The sequence below is a fragment of the Sceloporus undulatus genome, chromosome 3 (genome assembly GCF_019175285.1).
Source record: "Sceloporus undulatus isolate JIND9_A2432 ecotype Alabama chromosome 3, SceUnd_v1.1, whole genome shotgun sequence".
Lineage (NCBI taxonomy): Eukaryota > Metazoa > Chordata > Lepidosauria > Squamata > Phrynosomatidae > Sceloporus > Sceloporus undulatus.
In genome coordinates, this window is record NC_056524.1 from 241,081,533 (window position 1) to 241,102,294 (window position 20,762).

Below are 20,762 nucleotides of genomic sequence, written 5' to 3' on the forward strand. Positions count from 1 at the left end.
CAACAACCATCCAAGGATCCTGTTCAGGGGCATACCTGCTTTTTGGGAACCTCTCACTTGATCCTGCTAAATCAATAGATTGCCTGTCCATTGATCTTCAGTTTTTATGGAAGACACAGCTATGGCAACAGTATCAGTAATGTCTGGCTGTGGACTCTATCTAGAAAGGGGGATGGTGAGGGGAAATTAAAGTAAGAAGTGGTTTCAGGAATCCAGCAGTGTCATTCAGCTGAGGAAAGTAAGTCCAGAAGCAGCAAAAGCCTCGCTCAGTGGTAGGGAATTCTGGGAACTGTGGTTGTGTGATACATTTAGCCTTCTCTGTCAGTAAGCTAAGGTGCCAATAATAAACTACAATTCCCAGGATCCCTAGCACTGAGCTATGACAGTTAAAGTGATCTCAAACTGGATTATTTCTGCTGTGTGCTTTGGACCACAGACAACCTTTTTGTTTCAAATGATGGTGTGCTGAAACAGCTACCTTTCAGTGGAAACCCTAACCTGTATCCATATTCAGTTTTGCTGTCGCTGTTTTCCCGTTATTTTTCTCAGAAAGCTTAAATGGCCTTTCCTTCTGGTATTTTTGGCTGGTATTTTCACAACAGTAATCATTAATGGATTTTTTTTTTTTTTTGTATGAGAGGAGAATCCCATAACCCAGATAAAGAGATGACAACTATAAACATCTGACATCCTAAGTTATGCTTTTATAGAAACATTGGCCTGTTACAGACAGCCAAAATAAAGCTGCTTCGAGTCACAGTGGAGGTATGGTGTTTCAATGATGCATGCATCCTAAGAGTCCAGAAGTCGCACCAAAGCCACGCTCCAGCCCTAAGGACTAGAGCGTAGCTTTGGTGCGGCTTCTGGACACTTAGGACACATGCATCATTGAAACACCATACCTCCACTGTGACTCGAAGCAGCTTTATTTTGGCTGTCTGTAACAGGCCTAAGGAAACTTACTGGGTGACCTTGGACAAGTCATACTCTCAGCTTCAGAGGATGGCAACTCCCTCTGAAGAAATTTGTCAAGAAAATTCTGTAATAGGGTTGCCTTGGGAAGCTATAATTCGGATACAATTTGAAGGCATGCAACAAAGTGTTCAGACATTTATGATGGAATTCTAAGTCAAAAATATACAACATTTCATTTACCAGCTGTGTTCAAAGATTAAGTTGCTGGGGTGGATAGAGAATACTATAGATAGGGCTAGACAGATAAAATAGAATTTGAAGTTTTCCACTTGATACAGAGTTGGCTTGGAGACATTAAATCCCAGTGCTCCATTAAATATATCCAAATTAAGTAACAGTTTTCAGATGTAAAAACCTCACTGACATTGTTCTCTAGAATAATTGTAAAGTATTTTTAAATTTCATGTTGCTCAATACAGTTATATTCAGCAACTGAAAGGAATGAAAGGAAGCTAGATACCTAATTTCAGTCATACAGATTCTGGCACTGTATGTATTTCTATTCAGATCTCCTTTGTTAGGCTGTGACAAAATTGAGTGCAGCAACCAAACTGTAGTATGGTCTGAGGGTATCAAAGAACTGTTTTCTGTGCTCCTTCAACCAGTATTTCCCTTTAATGCATTAGAAATAGAAGGATCATTGTACAGTCGCCCCTCCGCTTTCAGGGACCTGGAATCTGTGTCCCTCACCCATTCACGGGCTGCAAATGAAAGGGAACAAAATATGGGACATACCTGCAGGTGCCCTCAGGCGCACACACCATTCAAGCCAGTGGGGCTTGAGTATTGGCAATTTTTGGTTCTTTTTTGGGGGGAGGAGGTCCAGAATGGATCCCTGCGAAAAATGGAGGCGTGACTGTATTTTGGATATGACACTTTCAGATGTTCTTAAAATCTTTTCCCTGACTAAGACCTTCTTTGCCTGTGTTTCTAATGTGAACATCCATAGATATTACTTGATTTTGCAACTTGGGTTCATATGTCTCTCTTTAAGAAGCTATAAATCATTTCAGAAGATGGTACTGCTGTATATACTCATGTATAAGTCTAGAAATTTTAGTCAAAAAATGGTTAAAATGCTTTTGATGTTGCACAGCGCGTGAGGCAACATGTCAACGTTTGGCACCAGATTTTCCACCTTCGTGACTGTAGTCAGCAGCTTGTGAGCTGAAGAAACACCTCTCCCTTTCTCAATGAGCACACTGTAAACTTCTCTCAGATGAGGCTTTTATTCTTAGAAGAAGTTCCACTGTGTACAACAATATATACATCGACATCATCCACACTAGTAACAATGCTCAGAGTCACTACTCTAGCAAAGCTCCGTGAGGCCTACTAGTCCTTGCCTCTCCCTCTGGGGTCACAAAGAGTCCATCCACCTTCCTGAGTGACTTTTCAGGCTGGCAGCATTCTACAGTACTTTACAGCACTTGCTGAATATCTTTTTGATGTTTAAATGCCTAATCATTATGGCTCACAGTAACCCTTTAATGCCTGATTACTATCAAAACCCACATTGTACATTTTCCTTGTGACTCTATATCCCAACAAAAATGACCCCAAAAACCTGAATTGACTTATCCATGGGTCAATGTAAGTATTGTACTTTAACTCATATATGAAAAGAAACCATCCCCTGGTGAAAAGCAAGAGAATAATCTGTGCTGGAAGCACTGACTTCCCTCTTCTCTCATCAATCCATCTTTTAATATGAGCACAAACAGTTATGCCTCCTGTAATTCTCTAAGTTCTTTGGAACTGTTTTCCTTTACATCCTTTGTTACATGGTCCTAAATTTTACCCTCGACTTATCCAAGGGGCAAATTAAAAGCCATAATTTTGCTCCAAATCCTGCCTTTGATTTGTACATGAGGTCGACTTATAGTTGAGTATATACAGTACTTCAGCCAACAGCCTTATCAGTGGGCCGTCTCACTTAATTCATCCACAGATTAATGTCTATTTGCTTTACTGATTTATACTTCTAGTTAATGGAAGTGCTATAAATATTTTCTAAAAATTGTGCAAGACAGTCTAGGATGAACACATCACACAAGAATGCAGTGTCCAGAGTTTTGACTGCCACTACTTGCTTGGATTGTGTCTCGTAAATCCTAAAACTTAACTGACTATTCATTTTCTTATGGGTCTAGTTCAAACTTCTGTTTAATTTGAACACCGTGGGGCTCATTTACTTAAGGGAGAGATTCTCCCTTGTTTACCTGCTTATATTCTAAAGTCATTTGCTGGTGCCCTTTATGAATTATGACATGCATAAGTGGTGAGATTTGCAAAAGAGGGCCTTTTGGTGGTGGTTCCCCAGTTATGGAATGTCATATCCAGGAAGGTAAACTTGATCCCAACTTCTCTATCATTTATTTGAGGCATTGTAAAAATATTTAGATACCTTAAATATTTTTGCCTCTTTGATTTTTATTTGTGCCACTATCTGTTCCTTGTTTTTTTAATTTATTTTTCCTTATTTTAGAAATCACTGGAAAAGGTAGTATAAAAATAACAGCTAGCAAGTGGAGCATAACAGCTAGGGAGTGGAGAAAGGTAATATGGTGAGAAGCCACTAGACAGTTGATGCACTATAGTCAAGTGACATTTTTAAAATCTGAAGTGATAGTTAGAGTTTGAAAGTGCCAACCAGCAAGGGAATAAGATGTGTATTCAGACGAACATGGAGAAAGGTGGTTTTTTAATCTATCTTTCAAAATGAGACTCGAAGTAACCTTGTGTCAGAAGGATATGAAGCTGTTTGAGAGTGGCATGCATACAGAAAATAAAGATGTAAAGTAAAAAAAGATTTACAAAGTAAAGTGAGAATATTAGACTGAAATTGGTTAGTTTATCACAAGCTGTAGAAAAATATAAAGTTAGTGTTACCTAGGTGAATTTATTATTTCTGTAAAAGTAGCAGAGTGTATGGCATATGTGTCATGCTTCTTGACCTGAGTTCTGAATGAGTTCTTAAAATTTAGCTATTTGTGAATAAACAGATTTCTCATACTAGGTTAAACATATTTTCTGAAATAATTTAAAAAGCAAATATGCCACATTCTCCTCTCATAGCTGAAAGTTAATGCAGATGATCACAGGAAAAGATGAGATTTTGTTAGCTTTTTGTGCATTCCCAAATTGCCTCTTTAAATTTTATTTTCATATGCTCCTTCCCTATGAATGAGAGACCTTCAGGTTACCCTATCCTCAAGAATCATGTCTTCTCATTATGTGTACAAGTATGACAGCCCCAGTTTAGTTGTCTTGGCTTCTAGAAAGAGTTTCTAGAAAGAAAAAATGAATGGGTCCTTGAGCCAGATAGGCCTAATTGGCTCTAGGATCCATTCATTTTTCTTTTTAGCTCAGAACTCTTCTACATCACCACTTCTCAGATGTGTTGAGTTTCTTTCTGTCGCCTTTATTCACTGTCCAATTTTCACAGTCATATATAGAAATGGACAGTACAATGACATGGACCATCCTAATTTTAGTATTTAGTAATATATCTTTACACTTTAGGATCTTGTCTAGTTAACTGTCCTTCCATGTCCTACTCTTCTTCTGAATTTCTTCACTGCAATCTCCACTCTGATTAATGAATGAGCCAAGGTACAGAAAATTCTTGAATTATTTCAGTGTCTTCATTGTCTATTTTAAAATTATGTATGTTATCTGTGGTCATTATTTTTGTTTTCCTGATGTTCAGCTGTAAACCTTCCTTTACACTTTCTTCCTTATCTTCCTCAGTAATCATACCCAGTCTTTGTTATTTTTTGCTAATAATATGGTGTCATCTGTATAACTTAGGTTATTGATGTTCCTTCCTCCATTTTTCACACCTCTTTCCTCTGAATCTAATCCTACTGTACAAACACATACACGTTAAACAGATAGCATGAAAAATACAACTTTGCCTAACCCCCTTGCCAATTAGAAAGTATTCCGTTTCTCCATATTTTGTTCTAACAATAGCCTTGTCCTGAATACAGGTTACCCAACAGAATAATCCAGTGTTGTGGCACATCTGTTTCTTTAAGAGTGATCCATAGCTTTTTGCGATCTATACAATTAAAGGTTTTGTTTATAGTCTATAAAGCACAGGCTGATTTCCTTTTGAAATTCTTTGGTACGCTCTATTGTTGAATGTATGTTTGCAAGATAAACCTTAGTGCCTCTTCCTTTCCTGAATCCAGCTTGGACACTTGGCATTTCTACATCCATATCTGGTAAAAGTCTTTGTTGTAGAATTTTGAGCATCACTTTGCTAGCATGCAAAATTATTCCTATAGTCCTGTTATTACTACAATTCCTGGTGTCCCTTTTCTTGGGGATTGGAATGTTTTTTAAGCATCTCCAGTCTGTGGGCCATTGTTTTGCTTTCTATACCATAGGCCATTGGTATCCACTGGGCTTTGGTTCGAAGACCCTCCGCATCCATGGAGACCAAAATCCAGGGATGCTCAAGTCCCCTTAAATACAATGGCATAGTAAAATTGTGTCTCTTATGAAAAATAGCGAAATCAAGGTTTGCTTCTTGGATATATTGTATCGTATTTAATTTCTTTTTAACTTTTGATTTCTTGAGTATAAACAGTGTGTAATTATCTGACTCAAAATTTCCAATTCCTGTCCACTTTAGCTGGCTTATTGCAAGTATTGCAAAGTTTATACATTCCACTTTTTTCCCTTCTGTATCTAGTTTCCTCTGGTTCATACTTTTCACATTCCATGTTCTTATAATATATGTTGGGCAGATTTGAAATTTCCTTTAATCTATGAATAAGTCTATAGCTGAACTTCCTTTTGGGTTGAGTCCAGTTGTATCTTTAGCCACAGTGCTACTCATAGTTGTCCTCTGCTCAACCCCAGTAGCTTGTTGAGTGTATCCTGACATAATCTCTTGTTTCACTTGAATTTTTTTATCATAGTGTTTCTGTGATTTAAAAAAAAACCTTCAAAAGGAGGTTTCCTGTGCTTCTCTCTGCGCATTACGAGCAAGCGTTAGCCATGGCATTGCTGTTGTTGTCTTTTAGAGATTTTATTTATTTATTTATTTATGGTATTTATACCCCGCTCTTCAGCTCTAAAGGCTATCAGAGTGGCTTACAATTATTATTTTTAATTAGATGGTTCCCTACCCTCAGGCTTACAATCTAAGACCTCCTCTGCCAGTGTACTTCTTCACTACTGCTGCTGCCCAGTAGCTGCTCAGCACATATAGTCTGTCTCCCCAACAAAAACCTTGGTACTGAGTGCATCCACAAACAGAAGAAAAGAAACTGTGTTGTCTTTGGGACAGGGCAGCATGCAGGGCTTGGTGGTGCTGATGCTTCTCCCTGTGCTACCATCATCCTAGGGCCATTGGCCAGGCAACAATCACAGCTCCTCTTTCCCTGGGGCTGATCCATGACATTTACCAGGTGTTGTGGCCAATGTAGAAGATGAACTTGTTGCTTTTAACTTCCTCCACCCTGAAGGTAGAGGCAGTTCCCACCTTGCAGCCAAGTGTCTCTTCTGCTGCCACAGTGGCTCCTAACAAAACAGTTGCCTACCCTAGCATCTCAGACCATCACCAATTCCAGTGTCACGCCATCTGGAAAATATCAGGTACCTTTTCTTCCCATCACTCAGTTGCCATTGTTCCGGTGACGATCAGTCAGGGCTAAATAGTACTTAATTTTACATGGCAGATAAAAGAGAGAGGTGGGTGAGAGCTTGGTTTTCCGACACTGTTCCTTGAGGCAGGCTGCAGCTGTGGTGATGCAAAATGGTAGCCTTGGTCCCTCCTGTTCCATCTGCACTCAGTCAACTTGTGGCTCCTGAGTTGCCAGGAACAAAAATATAGGACATTAGCAGGTAATCCAGTTCCTCTAAGCCAAGGGGAAGCTTTTCACCAGTCCAAAACCAGCCCAAAACTTGTTAGTCCAGCACATTGCATCCAGCAATGCAATGTAACAGACCTCTTACTGCATACTGACATATGGGAGTTTAAAGTACTGAGTAACTTATTTCTGAAATACTTAAGTGAGTTGTACCCAATAAGTTCTAAGCTGATAGAGGGAAATACAGTGGTACCCCGGGTTACGAAAAGTCGGGTCCGCGCGCCGTTCGTACCCCGAAAGATTTCGCTAGCCGACAAAAGCCATAGCCGCTATGCCCCTGAAGCCGCGATTTCGTGCGAACCGCGCTCGAAAAGCACCAAAATTTTTTTTTCGTAAGGCAGGAAAAAAAAAACGTAACCCGGAACAGTTTTTTCCTATTTAATTTTTTCGTATCCCGGAAATTTCGTAACGCGGTGATTTCGTATCCCAGGGTACCACTGTATGCAAAATGTAATGACTGTATATGCTTAACATGGTTTGAATAGGAAATAACCTTGAGAAAAAAAGAAACTTGTGTAAATAGACTTTCCTTTCTTCCACATCTGGCATCTCTCCCACCTATTTAAAAGTTCAGGGAATTTTCCCACATTGTACACAGGCAGCTTCTGTGAACAGAGTGAATTTGTCTAAGGAGTATGTACTTGATTTGGATTGTGCTTCTGTACTCCCATTCCATGTCCTGTCCTTAGGAAGCGATGGAGAAGTTAACTTGTGCAATCTTTGTTCATGCTGTTTAAGGATTCAAGCTATAGTCTTTTCAAAACAGGTTTTACACTCTACACCAGATGTTGTATCTTGTCAGTGTGCTACTGAAACAAGGATGTTGTTTTCAATCATCTTGTATATTAGTGAAGCATTTCCAGCTTTCAGAATTATTAACTATTTTAGCAAATGGAATAGGACCATTGTAGCAAATCTATGGCATGTATGCCCTCTGGCATGTAAAGCCATTTCTGAGGGCATGTGGAGAAATGGGGGGGAGGGGAAGAGTAGGAACAGGCACAAATCTTTTCCTCTTCTTTCCCCCGCCCTCTCAGGCCTTCAGCTGTCTCCAGGGAAGTCCCACCCCCAGAAGGCGGAAATCCTGTCCCCCTGGAAGTCCTCCCCGCTGGCACCGGGTAACGCCCAGTGTGGGAATGCCTTTGAGTTTGGACACTCAGTCTCTAAAAGGTTCACCATCATTGGAATAGGATCTGCTTTTTGCTTGAGAAAGCATGCTGTAAAAGTTTAAATTAGTGTTGAAAAACTCATCTTTGATCCACAGAGTTCTTTGAGGTCTGTCCAAGTTTAATTAGAAGCCAATGGTTTTCCAACCCTGTACTTTCTACATAAATGTAAATGGCATTGTTTCATAAAATTAAATAGTAACATAATAAATGGACAAGTTAGATGGCAATACTAGTTGAATCCAAATTGAAGCTGCAGTTAGCTTTTCTTAGATGAATATTCCAAGGATCTTCAGTCATGTTGATTTATGAATGGACAAGTTTTCAAAGATTTTAAAACTAATATTGCAATATTAGTTGAATCCAAACTGAAGTTGTAGTTAGCCGAGTATTCCAAGGATCTTCCATCATTTTGAATTATTTATAAAATCTATCAGCTGTCTTTCAAGACCACAATATTTTAAAGCCAGATTGCATATGATATAATAGAGATCAGTATCAAGTTATTAAAACACTTCATCATTAAGCAATATTTAATTAGCTAAAACAAAATATCTAAAAGCCAGATGAAACAAGAATTTTAAAAATCTTTTAAAAGTAGCCACACATTTCTCACAGATAGAGCGCATAGGTCACTACTGGGAAGCCATTCTGTCATCTGCAACCACCTGATCTTAGGGTCTCCAAGGATGATCAGAAAGCAAGGTAGGTTCAGGTGGGTATGGGCAGTCCTTCAAATCACTTGGCCCTAAACAATGTAGAGCTTTAAAGGTGCATGCTTTGTATTGGATCTAGCAGTCAGTCATCTTATACAGGATTAGCGTAATGTGATCTGATCTTCTAGACTCAAAAAGGATGTGAGTGGCCACATTCTGTATCAGCTGAATTGCATTCAAAGATGTCCCTGTGTGGAGCATATTGTAACAGTCTACTCTGAGTGTATCTAAGGCGTGGTACAGACCACCAAAAAGTGATGTACCCGCGTCGGTATAAGGGTTAGGGAGCACACACCATATACACGCTCCCTAACCCTAATATGTACTGCTGATAGCATATTGGCGGTGCCCTGTGTACATGGGTGCCGCCATTATGACGTCGCCACGTCCAAACGACTGTGGCTGCCCTGGCCCCAATCCGTGCCTGAATGGAGTGGCTGCAGGCATAGTCTTGTTTAACTGTGCCTAGGCTCTACTTTCCCTAGGTAGAGTCACAGCATACCACCTTAACAGAAGGATTCTTAGCTGCTATCACAGTTGATCTTGTAGTCAACTCAGTGAGTTCAGAAAGATCCTCAAGCAGTTAAATCTCTCTCTCTCTCTCTCCCTCCCTCCCTCCCTCCCTCCCTCTGCAGATCAGCAGATTTTTTCACTCAAAATACCTCAGTCCTTTCTAGATTAAACTCTTGTCATCCTCCCCAAAACTGCTTTTGAGTATGCACATGTTCATAAGCACTCTTTTTCTCCAGTTTCCCCCATGATTGGCATTGCTATCCTTCCCCAGCCTGGTCAGATCTGGAGAAAGTCTTTAATAGCTGTCCTGGTTCAAATCAGATTTTCCTGGGAAATGGCAGTTTGCCCTTGTGTGTAAAAAATGCAGTGTTGCCTAAGAGAGAACTTTTAACTCATTTGCTTGCTTTTTATTTTGAATTTGCCTTTTATGATGACTACCTTGATTCTATAACTTGATATGTAAGAGTAATGCCCTTTTATTCAGTTTTGAGATAATGCCTATGTTCAGATACAACAACAAATTGTTTAGCATTTTGAGAAAAGGCTCAATGATCCTTGAGCATGTATGTTCAACTTCCCCCTTTGACAGAGGAGTGGATCAGAAATTGTTGCTACTGTTTTTAGATTAAATGCAGTTTAGTATGTCAGTTGAATGTTGAACTTCGGTCATCCTTAACTGTGGGTAGTGGAAGTACATCAACTTCATAAACTGTGATTTAGCATTGACTTGTTTGGCCTGACCATTATTAGCAGTTAACCACACTTTGTCCACAGCTAATTTGTTGGAAGGTTTAGGTTAATCCAAAACGGGGGAAAGCAGCTAAACTCCTCGTACAGCGTGCCCGCTCCATACGCAGGCATGCCATACATGGCTTCCAGTTTATGCAGAAGTTGTGCTACAATCAATTGAATGGCATGCCACCACGACCACGACCCCCATTCTGTTGAATAGGGCTTGAGCTTACGTGATATTTGCCTTAAGCGTGGGGTCCGGAACGGATCCCTGTGTAAGGCAAGGCTCCACTGCATATGTGCAAGAGTCAGGATATCAAGGCTTGTTGCAGTTCTTGTTAAATGTGTTGATCCAACCCATAGGAGAACTGGGGTATCAGAAAAAGTCTCTTGTGAGTGTTCTTCCAGTTTCCTTTGGTTATTTAATTTGTTTTGGTTTTTTTCCCCAGATGCCTGAAATATTCTCTGCATTTTTATAGACTTCATCTGAAAACTGTGGAATTTCTTTGAGCTAGATCCTGTAGGAAAAGAGACTGTGGTGACCACTAATTGCAATCTTTTTGACAGGCCACTTAAAAATTTCTGGGGTTTACAGTATGCCATTTAATCATTTTGAGTTCTGCACAGCAAATACATTGGTAACTCATATTTAGCAACTTTGTAATATAGTGGATGTGTCTGTTTGTGCAAGCAAAGTTCTGTGTATTGTCTTCCTCCTTTAGTCAGATCATTCCCAGCATTCATCCTTCTGTATTTGGAAGTGTAATGTACTGTATGTCAGAATGGAGTCAGCTTTGTGCATGTTTTCTAGAGCCTCTTTTACTGAGCTTTGAAATTTTGTGAAAATGTCTATTGTTGCGAGGGTACGTGTGCTTTGCCTTTTAAGGCTGCAGATATTTTTGGTCAAGTAATCGCTGTGTGACTGGCTTGTTTCCTTATTAGCAAGTTAATTCTTCAGTTCATGGTTTCAAATATCACAGCTTAAATTTCCATTCCTCTTCTTTCCCTATGTTGTAGCGAAAATCTACCCACATTAGATATATTTGGTGGCAGTATTTATCTTTCCTAAGTAGTAGGATGTGATACAGGGTAGTTAAATAGTCAAGAACCACTATGTGCTTGGATTTAGGTGCTAGGTGAAAACAAAAATCCCATGATTGTGTCTGGCTTGTGAATACCCAGAAGCATCTAGGACTAAGTGATTACAGTTGCAAATGGAATGCTGTATCAGATTGACCTTTGGGTATTCTAGCAAGATGCTACTTAAAAAAAAATTTCTGTCTCTATGGAATTCATATACTTACATACTTACAACTCTTTATACTGTTTCATAGTCTACAAGCTATTGTTCCTTTTTGGACTTGGGCTCAATATGAATGTTTAAACCTAAAAGTTCATTATTTTCCTCCAACACAAATGTTATCTATTCTCAATTTGTCTCATTTCCTGGCTCTCATAGGAATCCTTCAACTACTTTCTATCAAGTGTTCCATTCGAACAAGTTACAGGAATCAAAGAACCTCTGGGATAGGTATGAATACTTAAGTATGGAAAGCATACATGTTGAAGTATGCATGAACAGCTTTGCATTGTGCAAGTTTCTCATCATCAAATAGTGTGATCACTTCAACATCTTCTGCCTATGTCCTCTGTTTATACATTGCGACTTGATTAGTGTGCAGCCACAGTATTCAAAAATAGTTGATTGAAATTGTGGTTGCCTTCTGAACCTCATGAGGTCTAGTTCCATTCAGTGTACCACTATCTTTTCCATCTGTAATTTGGAGAACAGAATTATATGTTCAGTGGTACTGGAACAGAAATGCTGTTGATCAGCAGCTCCAATCTAGCTTTTGAAAGCTAGTAGTACGATATATGAATGCAGTATTTTTTGAAAAATCCAAAAGTCCATGTCATTTGACTTGCAGAATAAAAGCAGAACATATATGGGATATATTTCAATGGACATCTCGGTAAAATAACTGCACCTGTAAATTGGGGCAAGGATGAGAAAAAGCTTTGAAAGAGGATTTAGGCTTACCCAGGCACTTGGCGAGAAACTGCAGCAAATCCAACTTTGAGGATATCACTTGTCAAAGTTGTATTACTAATTCAACTGCTGAAGTTTGGCTTTCTCACTATTAATATAGATTGAATTCCTGATGTTTTTTCCTATCATACAGTGTTCTCGATTGACTTAGGTTTTCTATTACTAGTTGTACATTAAACTCAATCATTTGTTTGCATTCACCTTATTGAAACAAAGAACACTTAACAGCTTCCCAAAGCTTGCTTGGATCTTGTGCTTACCAACTTGAGAAGGGAAATGTTCTAGTTTAAAAAATTACAGGATTTAAATCACAATAGTGCTCTGAAGTGCTGTTGTATTCTAAATTAAATATAGAAGAAATCTTAACATTTAAGAACTCCATTATCTGGTGATGAAACCTGTGAAAGATTACTTTGTTAATGTTAACACTTGGCTGCCTCTTGGCCAATTTTTTAAAATAAATTATGGAAAAGGCTATTTTAGAAGCATTTTTGACAAGAAATAGGTATTTTTATCTATACCTTTACAGGTTTCTCTCTGTTTTATTTGTGTACTTTAGCCAAGTATTGATCTTAAGCAAAAGTGAGGAATGTGTAGCTGTTGGAGAACTTGTCCTTCAACATCTGGAATGCTGTAGGTTCCCCGTGCTGATTTTGGATTTGCTTATATTATTGGCAGTCTGAATATAGACTAAAACTCTAAGCCCAACAGGTTGCATCATGTGTTCATTTCCAGCCATTCTGTATTTTATTCAGGATGGCTGTATTCCAGCCTCTATTCTGCCCACAGAGATGTTGTCATGCATGAAAGCTGCCCCATTGGCCAAATTTGTTCTTAAAGCAGCATTGAACAGAGCTCTATTGGCACATTAAAAACAAAGGGAATATAACATGATTTGTGTTGATTGTGCAAATGCATGACTTGGAAAGCCATAACTGAGAAGAGACTGAGTGTGTGGGAAAACTGAGCAACGAATAAACCCTGTAATACTGGAGTTACATGTTTGCAGTCTGCCAAGATGATCTTCTGATCTTATTTTGTTGTAGTCATATGATTTAGTTGCATTTTCCTAAACAAATGAAGAACTTCTGTATATATGTTTGGGTGTTAACCATGAGCTATACATTTTGATATATTCAAACAAGCTTCTATTTACAATAACAGTAGCGGTCCATTCATATAATATAAAACATCTTCATAGTAAGTTCAGCTGAAAAGAAGTTATAACACCCTGCCAAATTATTAAGACATGTTGCTAGTAGTGGCAGCGTATGAAGCACACTATTCTACAAAACAGTTAATATGAACTTGAGGCAAGCTAATTCTATTTTAGCTGCACTGGGCTAAATTACAGCTGGTTTCAAAGCTGCCTGCTTGCCTTGGGATCAGGCTGATTGACTACAATGGTTTTTTCCCTGTTCAGTCAGTCACAGAACAATGTGATACCTTCACATGCTAAAGTTTTCCCACCAGTGTGTGAATGTGTTATCCAAGAAATTACCTTCTTGGATAATTGTAGCATTAAAGGTGGTTTCATGAGGTTGTTGTTGTTTTTGTTGTTGTTGTTGTTGTTTTTGGAAGACAAATTGGTGATATGTAAGTGATTGACTGCTCATGTATCAATGTTTTTTCCCCCAGAGGAGGGGTGGAAAACCCATGGCCCTCCAAATGTTGGACTGCATCTTTCATCAACGCCAGAACAGCATAGCTAATAGAGAGGAATGATGGGAATTGAAGGCCCAACATCTGGAGGTTTAAAAGTCCCCAACCTGTTTTAGGAGGGTACTTGTTTGATAGACTTGCAGATATCCCAGCACCTCCTAATTTCCATTTTTTCTGTTGCCCATAAATCACAATCGGGCAAAAACTAGGCAGTTTTGACAGTGAAGACTGCAAATAGGTTATCCTTGGCCTGGTCCAGATGGGCCAAATGCACCGTGCTGGTGGTGTACTAGGGTTAAGGGACTGTGTGGCAACCGCACAGTCCCTAGCCCTAGTATGGCATGGTGCTGTAACAATGGCGGCACCCCATGTATACAGGCACCACCATTGTGACATGACGGACGCATAGCGTCCACACGTAACACCACACCAGTTACGTTGTGAGTGCGCCATTGGTGCAATTGGGCATAACTGGCACGGCACAAAAAGAACCTGCTTTATGAGGGTTCTTTTTTTCTCTGTAAGGAAACCGCATGGTTTGGCAACTGCAGCTTCCCTGCAGGGGGGAGGTGCTGGCAGACCTCCCTTTTTGGGAGGTCTCTACGGGGCCATTGGTTTGTTATGAAACCAGTTGGTAACTTTCACTGCCTGGTCTTAGCTTAATGGCAGGTTTCTAATGCAACCTTTTCTTGAATGAATATTCATAGATATCTTTGGGGGGGGGGGAATGTTTACAGAAGTTGTAAATGTGATGGTTTCCATGAGGTTATTATTTGAAGCTGCTGCCAGGATTGAGTCTTACGGGCATTACATAAACAGTGCTGTATTTTTATTTTATTTTTTAAAAAACCAATTTGAATGTCTAACATGTGAAGCACATTTTAAAAATATGGTAGTATATATATGGTAGTATATGTAATAATCTGCCTTTGTTTTGAACATCTAGATGTATAAACATAAAAAAACATTTTTAGCTGGGCTGAAAGCAGAAAACAGTGTTTTGTAACTACTCTTTCTTAATGGATGTGGCATGCTCTCTTGTGACTGGCAATTTTCTTGGGAGTATTTTGACTCCAACAAATTTTGTGTTAGTAAATAAGAAATGGAACAGCTATATACATACAACAGAATTAGTTAGATTCTGCTGCATATACATAGCTAGTTAAAGCTTAGTACTGAAAGAAAGCGACATAATTCCATTATGAATTTTATATTTTAAAAAAATCTGTGATGGCTACATAATTTAAAAGTTAAATTAATCACTGACAAGGCTTCCTTTGGGAAGTCACCATGTTGTTTTTTCCTTACTGCTCACCACTTGAACATTGGTTGCTAGGTGCATTCATCTCAGGAGACTTCCCTTTCTTAGATACCTCAAAATAGGAGATTTGGGAGGGGCATTAGATAGATGACTTGAAATTAGACATCTCAAACATTATTTTGAACAAGTTAATAAGAACATTAGAATATTTATACTCACATATTAGAAACTATTCAAATCATGGGGCCCACTGAATGTTTGGGGAGCTTCTGTACATATGGTATTGGACAACAGTATGTTTTAAAGCACTGAAATCGTAATGCATTAATTGTTTCATTGACTAATCAAACCTTTTCAGCATATAGTTTACTGCTGTTTTGAAGACCAAATCCTTGCCATTTAAAGCAGTTCCTGGAAGAATCTTTATTTTTTTTTTTTAAATGTTCATCTCATTGTGAAGCAAAAGCTTCATTTGTGAACCTTCTTTCTATTCTAAAGTCCAACAAGAACTTGAAAGTGGAGAAAAAAAATATTCAAGAAAAAAAAAATGCTGGTGAAGTCTTTAGAATGGCTCACAACATGATCCTGTCCAGATGGGTATCTTACAGATCTGTTTTTGATATTATGCATACAGATGATAGATTTCTTAGGGATCTCCCATGGGAAGTATCCCCAGCATGAGTTTCCATGTTCATGGTGATAATTAAACTGAAATGTATTTGTAACTAAAAAACACACATTCATTACAAAACCCAAATCTGAATTGCCTGTAATAACTGAAACACTTTAAATATGCTGTTTCTCCATACATTTGGCCCTTCTTATACACGGATTTTTAATACACGGATTCAAGCATCCACAGTTTGAAAATATTCAAAAAAAGTATACATTTCAAATATCAAACCTTGATTTTCCATTTTTTATAAGGGACACTATTTTGCTATGTCATTATATTTAATGGGACTTGAGCATACACGGATTTTGTTATACATGGGGGATCTTGGAACCAAAGCCCAGCATATAACAAGGGTCCACTGTATTTACATTTCATTGATGAAAAATTGGATACAATTCTAAATGTATTAAACTTATCACCATTGCTTTGCACTGCTTTGCTGTGCATTCAGTTACCAATTACTGTTCCTTTATTTTGTATCTCATATTTCTTGAATGCAAACCTTATTCGATAGCACATTTATAAATTGACCACACTTTGAGTTGAGAAAGCAATTGACAATTAAGTCAGTGTACTGCACAAATTCATGCAGAAACTCAGTCTAGAAAGTTTAACTTGCTTACTCTAGACTGTGGAGTGTTAATTGGTGCAATGAGTATATCATTAAGTGCAGATTTAGAAAACTTGGACTAGAAGATTAGTACTTTCCCAAAATTACATTTGTGGTCATTCATTCATTTACCACATTTTATTTGCCATTTAAAACAAGTCTCCATGCTGTTTTATATTTGATAATAAGTTTTACTTTTGTAAATTAGTTTATCGCACTGATCTCATCAGAGCAGAATTATTTAGACAAATATAAAACCAGTACTGTCATGATAAAAATGTGAGAGTCATGCCTGGATCAGAAAGGCTTATTTCGTATAGCATTATGTTTACACAGTGACTGACCAGATAGCTATGGTAACTCCATAGCAGGACATGGGTGCAACCCCACCTCTTGCTTGTGTTCCCAAGCATTTGATATTGTGAAACATATTGAAAAGTAATGCTAAAGTTTATACATAGCCCTCATAGTTATTAGCCAATTATAGCCTCACCATCTATGAATTTCTTTAAACCTGTCTGCTTTCTCCACATCATATGCCATGTTAGAACTACTCCCTTTCCTTAGCTAAAGAACCCCAAATGTCCTATTTTGTCTGCAGACAGGAGTTGCTCAGGCTTTGAATCATCATCATCTCTCTGTTTTGCTACCTTTCCAGGTCTGCAGTACCCCCTTTTAGACATAATGCCCAACATTACACACAGAATTGCAAGTGTGGCAACATGATAAATTTGTAGAAACAAATGTGGAAGTTAACAGTTTTTTTACCGGTAATTCCTTTTCTAAATATTCCCAACACGTCACCTGGCTTTTCATAGCTCCTGCACACTGAGTTAGTATTTTCATTGAGCTGGCCAACAAAAACCCAAGAGCTTTCTTGGTCCATCAGCTCAGTCCCCATTTGTATGTGTGAGGTTGTGGGCACCTCACCATGTGTCTCATGTTCAGTTACTGAATTTGAATGTTGCTCCTTAACATTGGCCAGATTAGGGATTCTGTTGGCATACAGTACTTCCTGCTTCACTGGACATCAGGGTCCCCACCATTCTGGCTTCTGACATGATGATAGAAAGCCCACATCTAGTGGGATTTCAACCATCATGTTGGAGATACTGGATGTGGGGAGGCAGGTAGAGACTTTATGACCACCATGTCAATCTTGAAGCTGTTTCAGTATGCCTTTGCTCAAAACATATGAGCTGTCCAACACAAACCCAAGATCTTTCTTCACCCAAAACATATGTCAGGGCATGATGATCTGGTGATTTCAGCTTTGACAAAGTGGTTGGAGGGGTAAAGCCAGCTATTTGTATTCTAGGTCCTTGCCCATTTTGACTCCTTAGTTGCTGAAGCTGGAGAGTGGGTGGCTTCGTGCCTCCTCACAAGACACAGTTGTGTGTCCATTTCTTAGGGAACCCTCTGGACCTGGAAGGTTTTAATAAATGTGTCTTTTCAGCAAGATCTTGGGAAGGACTATGGCAACTCAACTTCAGATATTTTTGGAAAAAGCAGATTACCTAGATGTATTTCACTCTACTTCTGGAATGGATTTGATACTAAAAACATTTTGATTTGCTTGGGATAGATCAGGGGTAGGCAACCTGTGGCCCGTGGGCTGGATGCGGCCTGGCAAGGCATTGGGATCGGCCCCAGCCCGGTCCTGCCGCCGATTGCCGCCGGAGCCTTTGCTCGCGTGAGGGCATGAGGCCTTTGGCCTATCAGGAGGAGGCGGGCAAGGGGGGACAAGTGGCAGGCAAGGGGGGCAATTGTCTATAGAAGCCTCTGAAACATGCATTTATATTAACATTTTTTTAAAAATCAGCAATTTTTGTAGCGTGTCCTCCATTTTTTAAAAAAAGTGTCCTCCCTTTGAAATTTTTGTCCTACATTTGTCCTGGTTTATTTATTTAAAAATTTATTTATTTATTTGTTTGTTTGTTTGTTTGTTTGCTTCGACCCCCCAGTTGTCTGAGGAACAGCAACCCGGCCCCCGGCTCAAAAAGGTTGCCTACCCCTGGGATAGATGCACAGAGAGGCACTAAGAGTTCAGTCCTGTTGATATTCCTCAGCTTTTTGGTGGCTGTTGGTATCATTGAACATATTTTACAGGATTGGCTGTGTAGATTGGATGTGGTTCTGCTGTTAGTAAAATATGACCTACTTTTTCAAAACCCATATTTGGTCTTTTTCAGCAAGGCATATCTTTCTGTATGTTCAGTTATTGTGTCTTTAATGGGGTTTTTTCTTCAGTTTAGCTGAATTACAGTTGTACTGTAATTTCTGAGAAAGAAACACCCTGAATCCTTTTTGAAAAATTGGGGTGTCTCCTATCCATTGATTCAGAGGCAGATCTTAAGGACATGTTAGATATTTTAGTTAGAAGATAAGATTTCCACGTTTGAATTTTTTATGAATTTCTGGATAATTGCCAACTACCTAGTCTTTTCAGTCACTACTGTTCACCTCAGTTCCTCTGAAAACACCAAGTCAGGTATCTGCCCTACATCTCCTGCAGTGAACACCGATGTAAATAATTTATTTAGTTTCTCTGTAGTTTTCTTATCCTCTAATACTCTTTTAATTCTACTGTCATTCTGAGGGTCTGTCTTCTGAACTAGTTCCCTGCTTCTAGTGCATTTTTAAAAATTTTCCTATTTGTCTAAATTTTATTAATGATATGCTCCTTAAAATCCTTCTTGGTATCTCTTACCTACTTGCATTTCTTTGTGCAAGTTTGTATTCCTTTTTGTTCATTTTGTAGGCAAGACTTCTTAAGGTAGCCTTTTCTGTAATTCCTACCTTCCTTGACATTGTTTGCTAGCTGTGCTCGTGTTTGATTTTGTGTTAACTTTCCTGACTTGCAAGGTATGTTATAGCTCAGCTGTTAACTGTGGTTTTGAGTAACCCACAAATATTCTACTCTCCCTGTCAATTTGTTTTGTAGAAGTTCTCTTATTTTTAAAAAATGTAATCTTTCAAAGTCAAATTTAGTTCTTTTACAATTTTCTGTTTCTGTAAAAAAAGAAAAAGGTTTAATACATTGGCACTGTTTCCAGTTCATTCAACAATAATAATCTTTCTCAATAGGATTTAGATAAACATATGTTAGGATTAGCTCCAGGATGCCTCCCTGCTTGTGGATAGCCCCTACAACTGTCTGGTTTCCTTATGGTTAATTCTTCTGTTTGATTGTCTGAAAAACATAATTGTTGCAGAAAAGAGGAAAGGTACACTGCCCTAGCCTCATTAACTCATTGTTTACATTTGCATGGGTGCTACACTCATATGTGGCATGCTCTGGGATTTTTTAAAAGTTTTAATTATTATGTTCATTATGGCCCTGCACTTAAGAAGTGAGCAGACCTGATTCATACTTCTTGAACTAATATACAGATCAGAACAAACTTGTCCTTCTGATTCTGCACCTTGGCAGATCTTACAGTGTTCTTAAATGCTTTATAAATGCCTGCCCCACTTCTTGTTTCAAACTTAAAAATACAGATTAATGTGATGACTCAACTTAATAGACCAGTAATAGCTTGATCTCTCCCTTCTTGTCTTACCCAAGAGCCCCAAACCTGCAGAATAGTATAAAATTCTGAGTGAAGCTAAGCTACTAGAGAAGACAGGTTTATGGTGCTGTATAGATTATACAAGAGGAAGTGCTGTTTGTAACTCCACAGGTTTCTGATTGATCATCTTGTTTTGACCAAAACCAACCAATCATATCCTCTGAAGGGACCATTTCCCCCCTTTCTACTTCCCCTAGACCAGTACTTCTCAAATAGTGGGGTGGGCCCCCCAGGGGGGGTGCGAGGCTCCGTAAAGGGGGGCGCGAGGCTCTGTTATGCAGAGGTGTACTTATAACAATTTTATAGACAAATGATACTATTTACAGTCATGTGGGGGGCGCGAAATGTTTTCTTCTTCCTAGGGGGGCATGACAGAAAATAATTGAGAAGCACTGCCCTAGACTGTTTAGGTCTATTGGGAGTGCTCTTCTCCTTCCAAACTAGAATTGACTTAAAAACAGCTCCACAACAATAGGGTCCAGTTCAGTTTGGGAGCAAGAAATGGTGCTGAGAAGGCAACTCTTTGAGGTTTCAGTGGGATGGATGAAGGCCCTGGATTTCAGGAGGTTGTTCATACCTAATGCAGATCTTTCTGATTTGACTCTTTAAATAAGCCTTCTACAGCCTCTTGACCTCAAGCTGGTTGTTCTGCACCTCCACCATCCCATATTACAAGACTTTGTGCTTTGTTTGTAGTTCAGTATTTCTGGACAAGTAGGAAAGGCTTTTTTCTCTGGAGATCCAATTCTACACTTCCAATAGGTACCAAACAAAGTAATAGGTACCAAAGAACCTTCCTGTATAAAAGAAACATGGGTGGTTTACTTCATATTAAGGAAATTCCCTAAACATGCAGAAGTATATTTACGATACAAGGGAAGGGTCTGAAAAGTAATGTTAAGTAAAGTGTGTGAATCTTTCAATTCAGTCTGGTTGTGATC

At 38.8% G+C, this 20,762-nt stretch overlaps 1 protein-coding gene across 2 annotated transcripts in view; it reads left to right on the forward strand.

Moving 5' to 3' along the window:
* The window catches only part of TSC22D2 (TSC22 domain family member 2), a 39,191-nt gene that overhangs the window by 11,433 nt on the left and 6,996 nt on the right, over positions 1–20,762 (forward strand). The window contains exon 2 of one of the 2 annotated variants that reach the window (XM_042460098.1): positions 11,450–11,521. The exons of the other annotated variant lie outside the window; for it this stretch is intronic. Within the exon in view, the coding sequence (XP_042316032.1) occupies positions 11,450–11,521 (72 nt within the window). The remainder of the gene's footprint in view (positions 1–11,449; positions 11,522–20,762) is intronic. 2 annotated transcript variants of the gene reach the window in all.